General features: G+C 55.2%; 1 protein-coding gene across 9 annotated transcripts in view; it reads right to left on the reverse strand.

Moving 5' to 3' along the window:
• ANKRD10 (ankyrin repeat domain 10) overlaps positions 1-13,584 on the reverse strand; it is a 31,892-nt gene extending 18,308 nt beyond the window's left edge. For 5 of the 9 annotated variants that reach the window (XR_014303384.1, XR_014303385.1, XR_014303386.1 and 2 more), the window contains exons 1-3: positions 13,190-13,584; positions 10,452-10,604; positions 6,384-6,475 (exon numbers count right to left, since the gene is read on the reverse strand). Coding sequence is in view for 6 of the 9 variants with exons in the window: in XM_082701091.1 (XP_082557217.1) it covers positions 6,384-6,475; positions 10,452-10,604; positions 13,190-13,399 (455 nt within the window). In the remaining 3 variants the exon portion in view is untranslated. Of the gene's footprint in view, positions 1-188; positions 214-4,052; positions 4,167-6,383; positions 6,476-10,451; positions 10,605-13,189 lie in introns of those variants that run through there. The other 4 variants (XM_082701090.1, XM_082701088.1, XM_082701092.1 and 1 more) reach the window with 2 other exon arrangements.
• Between the last annotated feature and the right edge of the window lie 3,069 nt (positions 13,585-16,653).

Below are 16,653 nucleotides of genomic sequence, written 5' to 3' on the forward strand. Positions count from 1 at the left end.
TAAAGTACCTGGAAGAAATTACTCACAAACACTCTCAAAACCTACACTTGACAGGGAGACTGGAGGAGTGGCGACAACACACACAGTATTTTTAGCCAGATCTTTTAAAAAAGCATCTGGTTTTGAATTTCACATCTTCGGTGTGATGCACTTGGGTGAACGCAGACTACGTGTGATCTGAAATTCACCTCTGTCCATTTCGGAAGACGAGGCCCCCGTGGACGCGCCGTGAGGTCGTTTCTAAAAGCTCTCCATTCACCCGCTCTGATATCCAGCTGAAAAATCTTTGAAACTGGGCAGAGATTTTAAAAATTAGACATCGATCACCTTGATGTTCAAAGTGGGTCTAGTGTGTTGAATTTCCAAAGTCAATGGTCTTAAAGAAAAAAAAAAAAGAGTTGACAGGATCAAAATTTGGGGGGGGGGGTTCGGGGAGGGGTCACTCTGCCACAGCGCTGGCACCTGTGGGTTGAAGCTCCTGGGACACTCAAAGACTATGAAAGTGATCTCAGAGCAAGCCACCCATGTCCTCCCGGGGCACCTAGCACTGTCCCCGAAGCGCAGTGTGGAAACACGGAAGACACGGAAAAATCGTCACTGTGAGTCCGATCTTCCGGCCTCCGCTGCGTAACTGACAAAGAAACTGTTACTTTTTTAAGCTTTACTGACTAACACGCAAATGCGGAGATACGGTGCTTTCTGCGGTGACGTTCTGAACAGACAACTCAAGTGTCCTGTACTGAGGGGCCCTCCCTAGAGCACCTAGAGAAAATGTCCCCCGGTGGCCAGTTAGTCCTTCGTTCTCCACTTACAGTGTCACGCTCCTGGAAGAGACGAGAAGCCGTTCCGGTAGGAACAGTTTTTTCTTTAATTTGAGAAACCACGGATCAAGCAATCACCAAAATATCACGTTTGGCATCTGAGCCGTCACATCTCCTTCAGGATGCTTTCTTTTTGTTAATGCCATGGGACAATGAAAAGATAGCCACAATTTTTCTATAAATAGTATTTCTGTTAAAATTCTGATCTCAACTTAACTATTGTTAGTTACAAATAAAAGGTAGGTATCATAAATTAGGGTAAGCAAAGCATGCAAATCTAGACTCTATATCTGAATTCCTAGATTAGCATTAAAACCAATCACCGCAACAAATACCTCAACCGTGTGGAGAGAGGAAGCCATACTGAGCACTCAATGCCACAACCGTAAGGTTTTCGGAGAAGCACCTGTGGCAGTTCTCAGCGGTTTCTATATGGAGTGCTCCCCCTTTCTAGGGTTACTTGAAAAAATCAAGTCAATTCGAATTACGTAGCTGTAAGACATTGACACGTGTAGGTTTTACAGATTCAGAATCTTCTCTGTGATTTAAAACGGGCAATGGTTCATGACACAGGACACTGAAATAATAAGGGATCACATATTCGCAGGCAACATTTGGATTAAAAGTACACAGACACACACGGGGTGCAGAGGCGCGGTCGGTGCGTGGGGCCGCGGCTCCGCGCCGCTGCCTTTCCTCCTGCAGTCACTCCGGCAGGAAGCCCATTTAAATATGTCAATATTTCAACACAAGTTTCACAGTATGGACTAAAAACCATTCACTCACGATTCTGGTACTTTAAAATTTGGTATGCTGAATCTCAAATACATTAGTAACTATTCCTAGATGGAAATAAGCAAATACATGGAATCGTTAAAAAAAAAAAAAAAGATAAAAAAAAAATCACTAAATGTCCATTTGTACAGACAACATTAGCAAATATCTAAAATTTCTTCAGTAAAAAAAAACATGTATTTTTAACCCTTTGGTATCCAAACTCTTAAATTACGAAGACTTTAAGTACAGTCTTCAGATAACAAGAGGAAGAAACTATTTTTTAAAGTATTTACCTGAATACATTTGGTGCCAAGTTTTCATTTCAAGGTCAACATCGCTGAGGGCAGTTTTGCTCTGCAAGTGAACCCCAATCATGTTTGCATACGTTAAACAGAAGAAGAGGGTCATTTCAGGGAGGCTGATAAAAGGCTTCATGTGCTCCCACAGTAATTTAGCAGAGGAAAAAGAGATTTGGAAATCACTGGCTACTTGAAAGCACTGTTTAGAAAAGCAGGGATTAAACAATTATCTGAGTCCATGTTACTCAAGGTGTTATGAGACGAATCAAGACTCCACACGCGTCAACAGCTCCCGGGGCGCTGGGTGGGCGGAAAGCACTTCAGAGCTGTCTGGGGAAGCCCCTCCTGCCGCGGGCCGGCAGCTTCTCTGGCACGAGGGAAAGAGCCAGGCACCAGCAAGACGGTACAGGTCTGCCGGAGTGACACCGAGGTAAGGGAGGCAAGACTAGGGGAGGAGGGTGCGAATGCAGAGCCCCAAGTCAGAAACGAGTTCAGATTTACAGCTCCAATAAAATCCACAGACTGCTATTCTGAGGGGCAAATATGTGAACCCACGAAAAGAAACTACAAATTCCAAACACGAGTGAAGAAACGGCTACCACAGGGAGCGTGCGCTACATCTGGCCTCAGGCAGGAGCTCCGAACAAACTCCCCAGGGGACATGACATGTGCTCAAGGCAGGCAGTGCCCTAAAGGGCGTTTTGCCTCCAGAGGGCTCTCTGGGTAAGCGCACAGGGCTGGATCATAAACGTGACCACCAATCATAAACTGATCTAAACCTACTCAATTTCCATTGAGAATGGCTCAAAGTTCAGTAGTGTAGATGTTTTTGTGACATTAAAACAAAATCCATTAAAATCACATTTTAGATGTTTGTGACTCCAGCCAACTGTGCCTGTTTTCTAAATTAGGCAAGAAGGATGCTTCCAGAGCGAGTCACTGAACTGGCTTACGTCAGGCTACCAAGGCTTCTCCGTTATCTGATGACCGGTGGAGCTGTCCGCGGGGTCAGACCAGTTCAGCTGGAATGCAGTAGCTGCCTATCTGAAGAGCCGGTCGCCATGGAACCGGTGGCTTCCACAGAAACGCTCTCCTATCGGCTGCTCCGAGACTCTGCCACGACCTCATTCAACAGCAACACCCGTGTGGCAGGGCACGAAATGGGCCAGCAAATCTGCCCCAAACCCCAGCCAACGGTGGTTTCAGTCTAAATCCCACTGGTCCCTGTATTTCTACTCAGAGGCATAAAAAAGGCAATTTCAATACCTGGTTGACACGGAAACATTCACTTTACCGTCAAGAAAATGGAGTAACCGAAATTAACTGATGCCCAGGTACTGAGAATAATGATAATCTGAGGCTTGGAATCTGTAGTTTACCATGTCAGTACTCGGACGGTCTTAGCCATCAGCAGACAAACAGCAAGTCTTCTTGCTTTCTCCAAAATCTTACAGGCAGACTCTTACACTGCTACTCATTTAATCACCAGAAAGAAAGAAGAGGCAATGGTGGTTGACAGGTTAGCCCGTGCCTCTCCTCTGATGCAGACCCCTGAGAGGGGGCAGCCCTTGGCAGTGGCTGCAGGAGCAGACGGACCGTCACACGAGCCAAACGTAGGACGGGGACAACCTCACTTTCAAGAACTCGAAAGGTGCCGGCCGTGCTGGCGAAGCCCGAGAATGACAAGCGTCTGCAGAGGTTCCAGTAGTTTAACGTATGCAGACACTGGACCCGGCCACAGAAGCACCGCTCCATCCCATGGAGCTGCACCATGGTAGGCCAACAACGACAAACAACAATGACCGTCATAGAAGCCAGAAACAAAACCTCACGAGAAAAAGAAAACTTGGCACCAAAACTCGAGATGTAAAATAAGAGAAGGAAAAAAAAAACTCCATCAACATACTCACGTGTGGTGCTAGAAAATGTTACACATGGTGCCCAGCGCTGACACGCCCCACCATGCAGATGCGGCCTCTATCGACAAGTGAGTCACACAACAAACCACTCTAGCCACAGACGTGGGGCGCGCTTGCACTCATCATTATCTACCCAGTGACCAAAAAAAGCAGCAACTTAAGATTTTGGCCACTTTATGAAGCTGATACGTTAAAAAAAAAAAAAAGTAGGAATTAATAACAAAATTAATAATCACCACCAAGTGTGACAAAATACTGGTAGGAGACAGCTTTCGATCTCTTCACAGGAAAAGGAAAGGTTCACATTATAGCATGTAATATGAAGAATTAATAATCTGGCCCATTGTGAACTGGAAAAAACATAAATCACTTTAGGTAAGTAAATTAACACTGTGCCCCTCGATCCTCTTAAGACACAAAACAGAACAAAACAAAAAGGCATTGTATTAGCTAGGACTACTCTTTACCATGCGAGCACTACAAGTAGGACAGATCTAAGTACCATAATTTGAGGGGCTCAAACTATCCCCTGTAGGTAGGCTAGAAGTGTTACGCTATAAAAATGTACAGAACAGACATCAAAAAGCAATTTACAAATTAGCTTCCCAGCAAAACTGGCAATTTCTCCAGATGTTAAAACTAAGTAATCACTAAGTAAGCACATACACAATTGATTCTTTGTGCTCTGTCTCCAGGCCAAAGACTTAGAATTTTAAGAATCGCTTTTGGCTAGGCGGCTCAAGCTAAATATTTCTTCTAAAAAACATCTGAAGGTTCAGGCAAGGGAAGTCACCACAGTGCAGGGTCTCGAGGGAGTGGCTCTCATAGTGAGAAGGAAAACCAGCCCGGCACTCGAGGCCAGGCTCAGTCACACTTGGTGGGAAAGAGACACTCGAGGGTCCTGTAACCAAGGACAGAACTGTAAATAAAAGGTTCTTATTTTAGAAAGACACCTATTAAAAAAAGGATATAGAGATATTTATTGGCTCAAAGGATTAAGCTAGTCATTGAAATGAAGAGAGCTAATATGTACTAGTAAAATGTTCAGGATCAATTAGACTATTGTTTAGAAAAATAAGTCATTAAAAAGGTCAATTTCTAATTATTATTTCAACAAATGACAAGCGATTTAATTACTGATCTTATATGACTCTATTTCATAATCAAAGCTTCTGTTATTAAAATTAAAGATTTGAGTTTTTAATTTAAACGCAGCTAAAAAAAATGCACATATAACTTCACTTTGAAGCAATCCATTGAGAATCGTCTCATATTGCATAATACATATTCGTATTATCCAGCGTTTTTACGTTACCTGAAGTCAGAGCTATACGAAATCACGAGGTGCCCTGCAATGTAACAGTTAACACAGGGCGTACTTACAGGACCAGATTTCTACGGAAATAAAAGATCCAAGCCCAAACTAATGACTGAACAACATAATACTTAACTGAAACAGAAGCTAAGATCCTAGGGGCCGAAGACAGCCCCTGGCATTATGCGTGGCATTAGTTAAGCTGCATGGTTTGCTACCCAGGATCCGTTTTCAATGAATCTGTTATAACAGAGTCAAAACCATGAAGTGGAAACCAAAGGGTTAAACTAGGGTCGTTCTGGGGGTTTACTTCTCCCAAAGTCTAGATTTTCACATTTCCAATTAGAATAGCGTGGGGTCTGTAATTAATCTTTAAGAAATATTCAAGACACTGCAGACAGAGAAGCTGACGCCATAGTTCCTCAGGTTACCCAGCTCTAGAGCTTACATCAACACTTAAGGGCAAAAACCGCATCCATTGTGTTAATGCCGTGAACTGCGGGAGAAAAATGTTTACAACATCAATCTTTCAGATCAAGTTAATACAAATGAATTTAATACCTAAAATAAACGTTTAATGCCATGGCTGGCTAAGGACTTCTGCACCTAAGCCCACATCTTTAAACTAATGCACTGAAACATTAACACTTTCCGTCAAACCACGCGTAACTAGCTCACGTAAACTGGATAAAACAAGACTATAATCATGTCACCGGCCTCAAGGACTCAGAGGGAGTCTGAAGGCTCTAATGTACATGGCTCTGTTTTACAAGTAGTGATAATCATTGAGAGTCAAAATAGGCTCTAAAACATAAGGTTCTCACATCTGCTAAGAGATGAGAACATCGCAACTAAGCGAAGCTAACTCTCTGCCAGGGCTGGGCCAGAGAGGCCCGACAAGACGTTCTAGCCCAATGCAAGGGCCTCACTGCGAAACGAACACTGGCAAGAGTAAGTCTGACGACTTGCCCGTGGTGACACAACGCGCTAGCGGCCGAGTCAGCAATGCCAGGTCCTGACGTACTTAGCTCACTGCTTTCTCCCTCGTCGCACGCTGTGGCGGCAACAAGCCTGGGGTGCCGAGAAGCAGCTCCCCCCGCCAGCCGTCAGCCCGCACCAGAGCCTGCACCCGCGCCAGCGGACCTACCACGCGGGGCTGTCCCGCTACCGGAGACGCCTGCTCAGGACGAGCCGCCTGTGAGCACCGCGCCCCGACCGCGTCTCTGCGGGACAGATACGCGAAGGCACTTACTCGATGTGGGCCCCATTGGCCACCAGGGCACTGATGCAGTCCAGGCTCCCGGAGCGAGCCGCCTTGTGAATGGGGGTCTCGCCCTCACAGTCCTGCAACAACAGAAGGACACACGGCATCAGATCCAACAGGAATCGGACGTTTTCAAGTAAGATAACAGACACAGACCGAGTACCTCATCCGTCCTGGAGACCAAACACCACGCAAGTCAGATCTGACGTGGCCAGAGACACGGCGGAAAATCAAAGTCGGCCCCGGAAGAGGCGCGTTCTCCTGAATCCCTGCGTCAAGACCAGAGAGTCGTGGGGCCTCTCCAGCGGGGACAGCACGGACACGCCACAGGGATGGAGGGAAATCATCTTACGGTGGAGCTCAGCACAAATGAGTTGTATATAAAACCCAGAACAATGATCCTCTAACAGGTTAAAAAAGGGAACGGAGGCCAAGGCCCAGCACACACTCTCCAGCGTCTGGTTATACCCACGGGGGCCCCTTGTACCTCCAGTCCTAATTACGCCCACACTTTAGACAAGGAGGGTTGAGGTCAAAGGACCACAGATGAGCAGAAGAGGACTTGGGGCCACACGCAGCCACTTCACCCACAGACCGCAGGAAGGCCGCAGCAGCGCGGGAGCCGCACTTCGGAGCTCGGCCGGAGAAGGCAGGGGAGGCGAGCGGCGCTGGGAAGGGCAGTGGGGACGCGTTAGTTGGCGCTGTCTGAGCAGGACAACGTCCGAAACGCGCTGCCATTCACAGGCGCTCGGGTTTGTAAGCGGGAGAGGGATGCAGCCATCAAGGAGAAGCCGTTTCTGTGGGGAACACGGGGGCAGGACCTCCCGCCTGGCCCCGCAGCACCGCGCCCGAGTCATCACACCTCCCGGTGCCTGGACGGCGAGCCTGGCAGCAGAGCAGCACCCCCGCCGCCCCGTAGCAAAGTGTGTGTGTGTGTGGGGGGGTGCAGCGCGCATGGCCCCGAGGACAGTTCACTCAGAAACCAGCACCCAGCCGAGCCCCTTCCCCCGCGCACCGAGCTCACGGGCAGGTCCCAGGGATCCAGCCCAGGAGACGCGTGCCAGCTGCTTCTCCGGCAGCACGTAACCTCAGACACTCCGGCGGGCCCGGACAGGAAGGTGTGAGCCCGACTGGATGTGCCCTCAGAGTAAGAATGAACCCATTTCTGAAGAAAGAAACAGAATTCCACGTGGCTACCTGGGGAGCCATCCAGTGAATGAACTCAGATTCTTTTTTAAAGGCTTATTTATTTATTAGAGGGGGCGGTGAAAGCGAGGGAGCGTGAGCAGGGAGAGAGGCAGAGGGAGAAAGAGCTGCCCCGTGGAGCAAGAAGCCGATGCGGGACCCGATCCCGGGACTCTGGGATCATGATCTGAGCCGAAGGCAGACGCTCAACCGACTGAGCCCCCAGGCGCCCCTCAGCTTCTTAACAAAGCAAAAACGTACCCCATCCTCCCAAACAGGTGCGGAGAGGACAGGAGGAATAGAATCAGGACAAGTGACTCTTGTACCTGAGAACCACCAGGAGGAGTGGTGAGGGCACTGACGGGAGGTGGCAGAGCCTCTGACGTTTCCCACCCCGAGAAACAGAAAAGGGTTTTAAAGCTACCGTTGGGGCAAGAAAGGCACGTCCACGTCTGTCTATCACTTCAAGAAGACAGTAAGATAGTAACAGAGGACAGAGGAGGAAACCAAACCCACTCTCGTGGGCCCTCCAAGAACACCCTCAGGCTGGGAGAGGAGGGACAAGCATTGAGGAACGCGTGGCCCAGACGGCAAGGCCAGGAGCCATTTCAATTACTCACGTCTCCAGCCCAGGCAAGTCACATTCCAAAAATACCAACTACTTTGGAGTGCGATTCCAGAAGTCCTGTGGGCAAACTGAGTAACAGGGGAAAGTGGGAGCTGCGCCACGAGTCTGAAGACGGGCAGGTCATCTTGAACGGTGGTTACAGAAACTAGCTGACTTCTAATCTGGCTACAAGAAGCTAGAGAAGGGACCAGTGTCACCCAAACCCTAGAATTCTAGAACGGGAGTAAAGAGACGGTGGCCTGTAATCCTTGCAGGACTGTGGCCCGGGGGGCGTGCCCACAGACCCACCGAGAACAAATCTCCTGGAGACGGACTTCCTTTCTCTGTGTCCAGACGGCACAGGCTGAGTCTCAGCGACCCCTCGCGCCAAGTCTGGAGGCCGCAAACGTCTCTGTCGGCCCCGGGAACGATGAACTGACAGTAACCACTGGGCCAGAAGACGGACTGGAAGGTGGATGGAACTCAAGCAGGAGAAGAAATGCCAGGGCAGGTCCAGAGACACAGCACGCGTGGAGTTGGGTGTAGGAAATCCTGGATCTGGTTCTGGAACAGCCTGTGTGGGAGACGAGGAACTGTCCACCTCAGGCTGGGTCAACACTGGGGGGCGGGGAGCTAACACAAGGGCTGCTGTGACCTCCGAGGTCAGCGGGGGCCTGTCCCAGCAGGCCCGCTGCCACGCCCCACACAAGGGGACAGCTGACGTGCACACCGCAGCCGAGACCCTGTCGGCAGCCGTTCCCGGACACCCAGTGACCCCGGGTGACAGCCTCGGATGCCAGAGGGCTTGGGTCTGGGGACTCCTGTGCTGGGAGCAGAGCGCAGAGGGCCCCACACGGGACTACCGAGAGCGGCAGCCCCTAGTCCAGAGCAGAGACTGGGCTGCTGTCCCAGGGCACATGAGAAAAAACTTCTAGATTTAGATGCTCTGAAAGGCAGAACCACCAGAGGGGCACCTGGGGGGCTCATGAGGTGAAGCGTCTGAGGTCCTAATCTCAGGGTCCTGGGATGAGCCCCGTGCGCCCTGGGCTCAGTGGGGAATAGCTTCGCCCTCTGCTCCCCACCACTCACCGCACCTGCTCATACTCTCACAAACACACAAATAAATAAATAAAATCTTAAAAAAAAAAAAAAAAAAGAAAAAGAAAGCCAACAGAATATTCTAAAGGTCCATATCATCTATCCCTATCATTCATGGACTATCCCTACCTCATTAACAAGGACACGGAGCTCGAGGACTCGCCCCAGGCCAGGGAGCAGAGCCAGGTGAGACGGCACCCCCGGGGCCCCCGGTGCTCTGCTAGGAGGACGGGGCAGGGAGGAGGCAGCACCAGGAAGGGGCAGGGGTGACAGGCATGCCTGGCGCAGGAATGATGTGGGGCCGAGAGCCCACAGCCCCTGAACACACCAATCACGGTGACGAGCGCTCAGCTCTGCCCTGTAGGTGGCCACTGAGTGACCCGTGGGGGAGGGGCTGGTCACCAGCAAGGGGTGAATCTTGGGAAAGACGGCGAAGCAGAGAGGAAACGTGCTGTTCCGCACAGGGCAGGCCCGTGAGGATTACTGACGGGAAAGGCAGACGCAGGCGGCTGGGAGGGAAAGAGGCCTGAAGGCGGCCCTGCAGAGCCACAGGCACACGCCCCTGCACACGTCCACCCTCGGGGCGGGATCTCAGCGGGGACCTCCGCATCCCCGAGTCCTCTACACCCACACACGTGTCCACACAAGAGTCCCCAGGAAGCCAAACTCTCTCCTTGAGGTTTTCTCGAGGAAGTGAAGGCAACAGTGACACGCCCCGCGAGAAGCTGGCGCACGCGGGGGCGCGCACACTTCCACGCCAGGAGCCGTGCTAACCGAGGCAGGCAGACGGCGGCCCGACCCTTCTGCCGGCATCCGGGCGTCTCTCGGCGGCATGTGCACGGGAAGCCGAGCCGCTGCGTGGGCAGGGGAGCCAGGAAATCTGGGCTCCGGGCCAGACGCCTTCAGTCACCAGCAGGGATGTGGACCAACCACTTCGGGTCGCCGCGGGTCTCACTAAGTCACGGAAGGGGCCAAAGGGCTCTCGGAGCAGAGAGAACGACTGCGGGAAGGGCCTCCTGGCCACGAGTGACTGTACACACAAATCCCAGCTAGCCCGGAGGTTAACATATCAAACTCTAATTAGGGCCCCCGTTTAAAACTCAACACATGTAATTATAACTGGAAACAGACAATAAAGACCACATTAGTCCTCGGCACGCCCTTACCGGTTTGTTAACGCCGGCCCCGGCTTGGATCAGCCAGAGGAGGCACCGGGGGTGTCCCCCGAAAGCAGCGATGTGGGCAGGGGTCTGTGCATAGCGCGTCGTGGAAACGTCCAGCGTGGCCCCGGCTCTCACCAACTGGATCAGGCACTCCAGCTGTGAAAACGGCAGGAGGGGACGACACATGTCAACGTCGTGCACCTGCACATGCTACCCCGACAGTTTCAAGTCTGTGATGAGGACAAGTGGCATTTCTTGTGACCCAGCATTTTCTCTGCTTAAGGGAACAACAGAATCATTCCTTCCCAATACAAATTTTAAAAAAGCATTAAGAAAAAGTATTCTTCCTTATGCTGGTTAAAAAAAAAGTTGGTACACAGGAATAGGGAGTCACAAACACTGATGCCACAGATGTTTAAATATTCTGCTCTTCCTACAACCGAAAAATTCAAAGACTGAAATTCCAAGACTTCCATCAAAACCGGGTCTTGGAGCACCTGGGTGGCTCAGTGGATTAAAGCCTCTGCCTTCGGCTCAGGTCATGATCTCAGGGTCCTGGGATCGAGCCCCGCATTGGGCTCTCTGCTCAGTGGGGAGCCTACTTCCTCCTCTGTCTTTGCCTACTTGTGATCTCTGTCAAATAAACAAAATGTTTAAAAAAAACACCAAAAACTGGGTCTTGCCACTTTCACGTGCCCTGCCACAGGACAAAACCAGTGACCGGTCATTAAAAGCGACACAGCTGCAGTGAACACCGCAGTGAAAGCCCATTCTCGCCCGTACACGAGGGCGCTCTGCACACCTTTACACACGCCAGATCCAAGGAGAGCTCCGCCAAAGCCCATCCTCCAGTGCCCATGTGCAGAGGGAGGGTGCACGGCCCCCCACCCCCGGCCCCAAACACCCCCTGGCTGGGGAGGAAAAGGCCTACAGCACATCCCAGCTGGCGCTGCCCAGGGGCCTGAAGGGGACCGTGCGTGTGGTGAGACGCCAGTTTGGAGCCAGGCACGACGATAAGCCGGCCTCCGGCTGAGGAGCTCTGCACACTCCACAAGTGCCCACGGCAACCAGGAGCTGTCCCACCAGGCCTGCTGTCCGCACACTGACTCTGCTCCGCCCACATGTCCTCAGAGGGCAGCAGCCCATTTCCCCTGGGTGGGGGGAAACAGAGCAGTGGGAAAGCTTGGAGGAAGTGGGAGAGCTTGGAGGAAGGAGAGACGGCCACACCCTGATGTCCCCCTGCCTGTCTGATCCTTTCCGCAATTCCAGCCTTTCCTTGTGAGGGACAGGTCACCGCCACCCACGTTTGTGGGAGACAGACTCTGCTGCCAGGGGCACGCAGGTTCAACACCATCTGCGGCTTCAGGAACTAGAATCTGGGAGGGACGGCTGGTAAGGAGACACACCTTCTGTGGGCTTTTGCAGGTCGCTGTTCCTCCTGTACTGGGGGGCGGTAAAAGTGCCCCCGGTAGTGACAAGGACAAGGGTTTCAAGTCCAAAATCAACCAAACGGCATCAGAATCAAGAGCTCCCCAGACCTCGATCTGGTGCCCGTGGGCTTTAGGAAACTGGGGGAGACACTGCTCCGCACGACAGCTCGGACAGCCAGGGTGCTCGGGGACTCTACTGCCTCGTTCCCGTGAAGGGTCAGGAAAGCCGGCCTGGAAGATGGGGGTTCGCCAAGGGCTCCGTGCCAGCTGGGCTCCGGCCCAGGCCCCAGCACAGGGCGGGCCTCGCGCAGGTACACAGGGGGGCCGGGCCGGCTGGGAGGGGCCGCCCGAGACCTTGGGGCCCCACTGCGGGCCCGACCCCGCACAGCCTCTGGGGGCATCTGGTGCCACGGCTGACCCACTCCGGGGACCCACACAAGTACACCCGCCACCCCGAGCTCGGGGGGCTCGCCTGCCTGTCGCACCGCCCCCGGCCAGCGCGGTCGGGCCGGTTCCGGCTCCAACCCGGCGGGACCCGCGGGCACCCCGGGCCGGTAACACGGCGAGGAGACACTGCGGCCAGGCTGCGAGCGCCGGACCGCACCGTCCTCCGCGCCGGGTCGCGCCCCAAGCGAGGACCGAGGGCAACGCGCGGGCCGGCCTGTCGGAGGCCGTCGGGGCGCAGCACGCGGACCGCAGACGCTGAGTCGCCCCGACCTCAGGGGGGCGGGGGGGGGCAGGGTGCGGGTCTCGCGGTCCCGGCCCCCTCCCGCGGCCTCCCGGACTGTGCGGACGGCAGCGGCGGCCCCTTCCCGCCGGCGCCGCGGCCGCACGGCCCCCCAGGCCGGGCACTGCTCTCGGATCCCGCCGGCGCCGCGGCCGTACGGTCGCCCAGGCCGGGCACTGCTCTCGGAGCCGCGGGGGCCGCTGGGAACGGCCGCCCAAGCCCGTCGGCCCGGACTCCCGCACTCCCCAGCCGCGGCCGCCGGCTCGAGGGCGCCCGACTCCGGCCGCGGCCGCTCGCCCGCCCGCAGCGCCCGGCCTCGCACCCGCCGCCGCCCCGAGGGGCCGCGCCTCCGCCCCGCGAGCCAGGCCGCCGCAGGCGCCAACCGCCTCCGCCAGGGGTGACGCGCCCGCGGGGCGGCGGTTTGAAACTTGCGCCGCCGCACATGCGCCCCGGGCCCCTCGGGGCATCGTCGCCGCGGCGCCCGCTTCCGCCCCGCGCTCCCGGCAGGCCCCGCGGCCCCCCGCCCTCCGCGGCCCGCCACGGGAAAGCCGCGGAAAATGGCGCCTTAAAGCGCCCGCGCCCACCTTGCCGAAGTGCGCGGCCCAGTGCACGGGCGTCCAGCCGTAGAAGGAGTCCTCGGCGGCCAGCTGCGCGCGCGGCGTCCGCTGCAACAGCGAGCAGAGCGCGCCCAGGTCCCCGTCGCGGCAGGCGCGGTGCAGCGGGAAGCGGAGCGACAGCAGCTCCTCGCTGGAGAAGCCCGCCTCCACGCCCGCGCCCGTTCCTGCCGTCGACATGGTCCGGCACCGCAGAGCTCGGGCTGCCCGACTGAGAGGCAGAGGACGCGCAGCGAGCACCCGAGAGGCCGCCGCCGGAGCACAAAGGACCGCGAGTGCCGCCGCCGCCGCGTCCCGCCGGCTGCAGAGCGGAGCCGAGCGCAGCGCGCGCCAGGGGCGGGGCGGGGGCGGGGCCTGCCGTGCGCCGGTCTGAGGCCGGCGCCCGTGGACGCCGGGGCTGTGGGCGGGGCCCAGGGCGTCGGGGGGCGGGGCCTAGGCCAGAGGCGGGGCGTGGCGAGGCTGGGCGTGGGGGGGGGCGCCGGCGCCGGCGCCTGGAGTAGGAGGCGGGGTCTGGGCCCGGGCTCGGGCCTAGCGGGGCGGGGATGCGGCGGTCGCTTGGAGCGGGCGGCGGGGCCGGGGCAGGAGGCGGGGCCCGGACTAGGAGGCGGGGCCGGGGCAGGAGGCGGGGCCCGGACTAGGAGGCGTGGCCGGGGCAGGAGGCGGGGCCCGGACTAGGAGGCGGGCCGCAGCCCGTGGAGCCCGGGGGAGTTCGGGGATCCTGGAGCCGCGGCGCCCAATCCCGCGCCCGGCCGGTGAGGTCGGCTCTTGGCCGCGTGCGCCGTCCGGACCCCCGCCGCGCACTGTCCCGACCGGCCCGCGGGGACCCCGCCGGGAGGCCCGAGTCCCACCGGCTCCGCTCTGGCGAGGCGCCTGCCTGTAGGGCGAGCCGCGGGAGCAGCCGGCGGAACGGGGGAGCATCCTCCGTTGTGGCCGAAAATCCGTTTTCCAACAGATTTTGTAATGGCTGTGAGTCATCCGTGAAAGTCAGTCCTGCGCTGTCGAGGAATAACCGCCGCCAAAGTCGTGGGTGTTTCCTTACCGTGTGGGGTCCCTTGGGCCCGAGCTTTTCCTCCTGCAGCGCTTCCCTCCCGTCTCCCTCGGAATTCGGGATCCCGGTCATTCGTGGGCAGCCGGAGGTCTGGCGCGGTGGAGGCCGCCGGCCCGCGCTCGCTAATAAGGCAGAAGTGGACGGCCTGATGCCGAACGGAGGAGTCAGCCGGTGTCCTCTAGGCGCACAACAAACGCCCCGACGACCGTGTGAATGCGGCACCTGGGCAGGTGCTCCTGGCCCCTAAGTGAGCAGAAGCAGGAAGCAGCGCAGTGCAGGGAGCGGGTGTGATGTCTCAGGGGGTTACAGGCTATTAGAGGAGCAAGAAAGAAAAATACTTCAAAGAAAGAATATTTCGAGAGTTGAAGCAATGCCTTCTTCCTTTGGACCAGAAAAGTGGAACTCTGGTGTCCACGCATGGTGAGCCCCGTCCACTCCAGAAGCCGGCCGTTTTTCTTGCAGAGACCATGCTGATTTTCATCTGCTTACCCCGGTAGGGTGTATATCCTGATGATGACTTCCGTCCTTCCTGGGAAAGAGGCCCCCCATTTTGAAAAGGCCGCGAGCATGCCTTGTCATCTGTCAGATGGATGGGGAGGGACCGCCCCTCTTTACTGTGCCAGCGGAGGTGTAAAAACTTAGGCACAGAGAAGCTGAGCGCTTGCACAAGGACAAACCTTGTGCCTGGGGCAGAGCTGAGAACAATAGCCAGAACTAGTTTCCAAACCAGTTAGAATTTTTTTACCCTTGGAATTTAGTTTGCATCAAGAGCCTTAAGGCTTAGCAAAAATAAAGTAGGTTAGAGTGGCGCCATGTGTAGAATGCCGTGACTTTCTGATTTTCTGAGTACTAGGACCAAGGAAGTATTTATGTAGCTGAACTAGATCAACACAGATACCATGATGGGTCCCCGCATGGTAACTTTGGATATGAGGACTATGAGGGCTTCCAAATGCCAGTGTTGTACTTGGTTGGCCCCAAGTTCTGCCCAATTATTACTACCAATTACAGATTTTCTTTGGGATTCTTGTTCCTAAAAAACTCTGGGGAAAGGGTGGGGGGAGCCAGATTCATTACTTACGTGCTTCGATTTATTTGACAAAACAACCATAATTATGGACAGAACATTCTTTCTTTCACCAGACTCTACTCCAGTTTCCTAGAATTTCAGCTAGGCTTAGACTTTAGGCCTTGGGTGTTTGTCTCTGCATTGTCCAATTTTAGTAAGATTTCTGCTAACATGGTTTAACTACAATCGCTATCCCCAGTACCCCACAGTCCTTGGTATCTGATCAAGTCCCTCACCCCTCCCAGGCTGCCGCAGGTGGGGTCAGCTCCCCGCCACCTGCCTTCCGCAAGACCCCTGCCTCATGGGCTTAGCCAGATCTAGCTGGTTTGCGGGCCTTGGTGTTTTGTCTTGGTAACATTCCACCCTGGGTCACCGCCACCCCCTTCCCCCGGCCCAGCCCAGGGTAAAGAAGTTGTCCGTGCTGCACTTAGAGCCAAGTCCCATCTCTCTGCCTGCTGCAAGGACAGGTGGGTTTTCCGCTCCCACTGCCATAGTCTCTGAGTAGAGTCCACTCTACCTCTCACGGAGTGACGTTTAGTTTGTGTCTAAAGGATTTATTTATTTGTGTGTGAGAAGGAGAGCACACAAGCAAGCAGAGTGGCAGGCAGGGGAGGCAGGCCCCGGGCTGAGCAGGGAGCCTGACGCAGGACTTGATCCCAGGATCCCGGGATCATGACCCAAGCTGAAGGCAGGCGCTCAGTGGACTGAACCGCCCAGGTATCCTTGAAGGAGGTTTTTTTTTTTTTGAACGAGGTCTTTTTCTTTAACATAAGCAGACTTTGGTATTTGAAGATATGATTCAGAGACATGGAAACGGGAAGACTCAAAACCCAATGTATCAAAATCCGTGGAACCCTCAGCATTGGGGGTGGCGTCTTGTGAGGAGTGGCTCGAATGCGGCAGCACAGGCGCAGGCATGTCCCAGGCCAAGACGCACAGAGGGGCCCACACATTGTATGGACATCAGAAGGACTGTTGTCACACGTGGAGCAGGACACAGTCAACGTTGTGACAGCAGAGCTGAGCTCTGGAGAAGAAGGAAGGACCCAGGCTATGTGCCATGCTGGGAGCTGCACCGGACTCGAGAGGAGCTTTGCCAGGACACCAGGCGGCGGGTGCGGGGCTCTGAGGGAGACCCCCGCCCCGCCTGCAGCTGGCTCTGCATGGGCAGCCCACTCCGATGGGGCCCTCAGGCTGGACGACACGCAGCTTTCTCCCCTGCCCCCCCAACCCCTTCGTCCACGTGGCCAGACCCATCTTTTGAGAAGGCCAGTCTACTTAAAACTGGACACAGAGCAGGGGCTTGGTCTGTTCTGG

This window comes from Mustela nivalis, assembly GCF_964662115.1.
Source record: "Mustela nivalis genome assembly, chromosome: 15".
Lineage (NCBI taxonomy): Eukaryota > Metazoa > Chordata > Mammalia > Carnivora > Mustelidae > Mustela > Mustela nivalis.